Source organism: Salvelinus namaycush, chromosome 39 (genome assembly GCF_016432855.1).
Source record: "Salvelinus namaycush isolate Seneca chromosome 39, SaNama_1.0, whole genome shotgun sequence".
NCBI classification, from domain to species: Eukaryota; Metazoa; Chordata; class Actinopteri; order Salmoniformes; family Salmonidae; genus Salvelinus; species Salvelinus namaycush.
Genome location: NC_052345.1, coordinates 2,595,117 through 2,600,421, shown reverse-complemented (window position 1 = coordinate 2,600,421; position 5,305 = coordinate 2,595,117). Strand labels below are relative to the sequence as shown.

Genomic DNA, 5,305 nt, shown 5'->3' with positions numbered 1-5,305 from the left:
GCAACAATGTCCTTGAGAACAGCAGGAAGTGTGTTGGTGGTCTTTCTCTGGTCTGTAACAGGTATGGTCTCATTCATATCTTTTAGTTGCCCAGTTTGTCAAACTACAGATAGTTCTAAAAGCATAACCATTTTTATGTTCTACTGGCGACACATTTGGCGTCTCCACTTCACTTTAAACATTTGTCTTTCACGCCTCACTGAGTGAAGCTTATCTGTGGTTTCCATTCACACTCAACCAAAGAGTATCTATGTCTCAACTCATAAACTATGGAACAAAGTGTTAGTGTGAGTCAAAAGACCTTGAACTTAATGTAACGTCCTTGTGATGTCTAACTGTGTTTCAGTGGTACAGGGCCAGAATGGCTGGAGAGTGAAATACACCACTCAGAGTATCTGTACCTTGAAGGGGTCATCAGTGGATCTGTCCTGCTCTGTCATATATCCCAGAGGTCATAAAGTCACATCAACCTTCTGGTTCACCCAAAAATATGATGTGGAGAATTATGTAAATCTGAGAGATGAACCAGTCTTCAAAGGTCGTGTGACGTACCATAGCGATAGGATGAATGGCCACACCCTGAGAATCACAGACCTGAGAAAGAAGGACTCAGCTGAGTACAAGTTCAGATTTATAACAGATCAGCCAGGAGGGAAATATTCTGGCTATCCTGGAGTCACTCTGTCTGTTACAGGTACAGTGATATTATATATAGTGTTGATCTGTTTAATCACTCTGTCTGTTACAGGTACAGTGATATTATATATAGTATTGATCTGTTTAATCACTCTGTCTGTTACAGGTACAGTGATATTATATATAGTATTGATCTGTTTAATCACTCTGTCTGTTACAGGTACAGTGATATTATATATGGTATTGATCTGTTTAATCACTCTGTCTGTTACAGTGATATTATATATAGTGTTGATCTGTTTATTCACTCTGTCTGTTACAGGTACAGTGATATTATATATAGTATTGATCTGTTTAATCACTCTGTCTGTTACAGGTACAGTGATATTATATATATAATATCACTGCACCTGTATCAGACAGAGTGATTAAACAGATCAACACTATATATAATATCACTGTACCTGTAACAGACAGAGTGATTAAACATATCAATACTATATATAATATCACTGTAACAGACAGAGTGGTTAAACAGATCAATACTATATGTAATATCACTGTACCTGTAACAGACAGAGTGATTAAACAGATCAACACTATATATATAATATCACTGTACCTGTAACAGACAGAGTGAATAAACAGATCAATACTATATATAATATCTCTGTACCTGTAACAGACAGAGTGATTAAACAGATCAACACTATATATAGTATTGATCTGTTTAATCACTCTGTCTGTTACAGGTACAGTGATAGTATATATAGTGTTGATCTGTTTAATCACTCTGTCTGTTACAGGTACAGTGATATTATATATAGTATTGATCTGTTTAATCACTCTGTCTGTTACAGGTACAGAGATATTATATATAGTGTTGATCTGTTTAATCACTCTGTCTGTTACAGGTACAGTGATATTATATATAGTGTTGATCTGTTTAATCACTCTGTCTGTTACAGGTACAGAGATATTATATATAGTATTGATCTGTTTAATCACTCTGTCTGTTACAGGTACAGTGATATTATATATATAATATCACTGCACCTGTATCAGACAGAGTGATTAAACAGATCAATACTATATATAATATCACTGTACCTGTAACAGACAGAGTGATTAAACAGATCAACACTATATATAATATCACTGTACCTGTAACAGACAGAGTGATTAAACATATCAATACTATATATAATATCACTGTAACAGACAGAGTGGTTAAACAGATCAATACTATATGTAATATCACTGTACCTGTAACAGACAGAGTGATTAAACAGATCAACACTATATATATAATATCACTGTACCTGTAACAGACAGAGTGATTAAACAGATCAACACTATATATAATATCACTGTACCTGTAACAGACAGAGTGATTAAACAGATCAACACTATATATAGTATTGATCTGTTTAATCACTCTGTCTGTTACAGGTACAGTGATAGTATATATAGTGTTGATCTGTTTAATCACTCTGTCTGTTACAGGTACAGTGATATTATATATAGTATTGATCTGTTTAATCACTCTGTCTGTTACAGGTACAGAGATATTATATATAGTATTGATCTGTTTATTCACTCTGTCTGTTACAGGTACAGAGATATTATATATAGTGTTGATCTGTTTAATCACTCTGTCTGTTACAGGTACAGTGATATTATATATAGTGTTGATCTGTTTAATTGGTTCAGGAAAACTGTCTTGATTTGTATTTAAATAATATAAAAATGAATGTATGGTATAACAGAAATGTCTGAATTGATGATTTGAGAATGTCCACTCCTGCCTCATTTCAACTAGACAACAGGTCATTAATGGTTTTAATGTTGTTATCTACTCCAGACCTGCAGGTGAAGGTGACCACTACATGGTGGTCAACGACACTGACCTGTAACACCACCTGTACTCTGACTGGTAACCCCACCTACATCTGGTACAGGAACAGTAAGATTGTACAAGAGAACTCCTCCCCCTCATACTCAGTCTACTTTAAAACTGAAGACAGATTCTACTGTGCTGTAAAAGGCATCAATTCTCCTGCAGTGTGTGAGTGTGACTAATACACTTTATAAAGTCTGTCAAAATCATCCAATACATCATTGGTCAGTGTTAATGTGCAGTGAAACAGACATGAAATAGGGCTCCTATTTCATTTAGATTAATGGTTGTTGATTTTACAGTTGTAAATACTTACACCATTTGAAAAATGTACTTGTGTTTCAGCTGTTGAGGGTCACAGTTATTTCCACGTGACTTACACCAATCAGAGTGTCTGTACCTTGAAGGGGTCATCAGTGGACATATCCTGCTCTTATACATTTCCCAGTGGTCATACAGTCTCTGAAACAAAATGGTATACAAAAGGAAAACTTGACGAGGCGCCTCGAATCCTGAACCCGGGGTATGGAGGTCGTGTGGAGTACCTTGGAAATATGCAGAGTGACTCCATCCTGAGAATCACAGACCTGAGAGAGGAGGATTCAGCTGAGTATACGTTTAGATTCAGAACAGATCAGACAACCTGGGAGCACACCTTCTCTGGAACAACTCTGACTGTCACAGGTAACACTGCACGTCACATCCTATCAATACTGCAAACGATTACTTAATGATATACTCAGTGTTTTAATCCTCTTTCATTTAGTTCTGCAGGTGAAGGTGACTCCTGCCACTGTGTCAGAGGGACAGAAGGTGACACTGACCTGTAGCACCACCTGTACTCTGACTGACAACCCCAACCCCACCTACATCTGGTACAAGAATGGACATGTAACCAACCAATCTAACAGTCTGTTCCTAAACCCAGTCAGCAGTGAGGATGCAGGCAGATACTCCTGTGCTGTAGAAGGCCATAAGGATCTCCACTCTGCTGAAGAGACTCTCACTGTCAGATGTGAGTATGTGTGATACATCTCCAGTTGTATACTTTTTGCAACATCTTGTCTTATCTATTATATATATTATTTCAATCTATGTCCAAGTTCCATGAATGTACTCATCTCATTACTGTAGTGACTACAAGTACTTCACGAACACTGTATTGTTACATTATTGTCTAAGTTACACATATTTATATTAATATTTCATTTATTTTAATCACAAGTCCAAGTTCCATGATGCTCCTCATGTACAGCTCTATGTATGAACAATGTTGTTACATATTGTCCACCAGATGGCCCAAAGAACACCTCAGTGTCAGTCAGTCCCTCTGGTGAAATAGTGGAGGGCAGTTCAGTGACTCTGACCTGCAGCAGTGATGCCAACCCACCTGTGGACAAATACACCTGGTACAAGAAGAACGTAACCTCAGCAAAAGCATCAGGACAGAGTTACAGCATCACTAACATCATCTCTGAGGACAGAGGAGAATATTACTGTGAGGCCCAGAATGGAAGAGGATCTATGAACTCTACAGTTCTGATGATTGTTGTAGCAGGTAAAGTTACATTTTCAATACAATAAATTTTTATACATGTTTCAAGCTAATCTGAATCATTATACTTGGGTTTATTGCACCTTGGTTTATAACTATACATTGGATTATACAAGTATTGCATTAATGTGCTGTATTTAAGTTTATTATATCATAACATGTACTCATATCATCCATATTTAAATTATAGGGAAACAAACATCAGTTCTGACTGCAGCTGTAGGAATCATAGTGGTTGTTCTGGTTCTCATCCTCTGTTTCTCTGGCTTCATGTGGTTCAGGTGAGTGAAGTGAAAATGCTTTTTTTGTTTTATTATTTAACTTTAGGAACATTGATTCATTCATTCATTCATGTGCAAAACAGGAAACAAGCCTCCAAATCCACCTCCAACACAAGAGACACAGCAGACGATGGACAGGTGAGTTTGTTGGAATCAGAAGATGACTGTGTATTGCTTTGTGGAACATTTTCTTCCTCATTTTGTCTGTCCTCTCTTTCTCCATCAGGGAAACTCTAGTCCAGTGTATGACAATGTCTCAAGCATGGCCATGACCCCTACTGCAGCACAGACAGCGGACACAGACAACCAGGATTATGTTTACTATGCCAGCGTCCACTTCTCTGGCTCCAAAAACCAGGAAGTGCCTCTATACTCCACCGTCCAGCTGCATCAGCCCCATATTCAGGAGGATGTCCAGTATGCTGCTGTGAAATTCAGCTATCCCAGTGCTGCCACCCGGTGAGCGTATTCTGCCATTACAACAACAGAGTCAATACTAGAACATTGAACACACAGACAGCATCAGGGTCATTCATATGCTGCTGCTTATTGGAAGAGTAGACAATGTCATCAATAAGCAAAACGGTTGACCCCCTAGTGACAACTCATTGTTCCCTGAAAAGTCCCTCCATCAATAGGGGAAGCACAGGAGGATGGTGGCACCTTCATTGGGGAGGATGGGCTTGTGGTAATGCCTGGAGCGGAAAAGGTGGAAAGGTATAAAATACATCAAACACATGTTTTCATTCCATTTGCGCTGTTCTGCCCATTATTAGGACCAGTTCTCCCCTCAGCAACCTCCTGTGATCTAAAGAGTTGTAGGACCATCCTTCAGGCCAAAGTGCATTTCCTTGAACTCATAATATGGTGTAACAATGGACATTTTGAAAAGTTGCATTCAGGGTTGGGATAAATTACATTACAATTTAGGAA

At 38.1% G+C, this 5,305-nt stretch overlaps 1 protein-coding gene across 1 annotated transcript; it reads left to right on the top strand.

The window, feature by feature from the left end:
- The first annotated feature begins 454 nt into the window (after positions 1 to 454).
- Positions 455 to 3,565, top strand: LOC120032456 (sialoadhesin-like). Its single transcript, XM_038978561.1, has 4 exons — positions 455 to 694; positions 2,501 to 2,704; positions 2,882 to 3,220; positions 3,303 to 3,565. Exons 1-4 carry the CDS (start codon positions 565 to 567, stop codon positions 3,563 to 3,565), a joined length of 936 nt encoding a protein of 311 aa, XP_038834489.1. The 5' UTR covers positions 455 to 564.
- Positions 3,566 to 5,305: the final 1,740 nt, after the last annotated feature.

Coding starts and splice junctions, on each gene's coding strand:
- LOC120032456 (XM_038978561.1), top strand. CDS start 565: ATGAATGGCCACACCCTGAGAATCACAGACCTGAGAAAGAAGGACTCA. Junction 695..2,500: donor AGTCACTCTGTCTGTTACAG/GTACAGTGATAT, acceptor TATCTACTCCAG/ACCTGCAGGTGAAGGTGACC. Junction 2,705..2,881: donor CATCAATTCTCCTGCAGTGT/GTGAGTGTGACT, acceptor CTTGTGTTTCAG/CTGTTGAGGGTCACAGTTAT.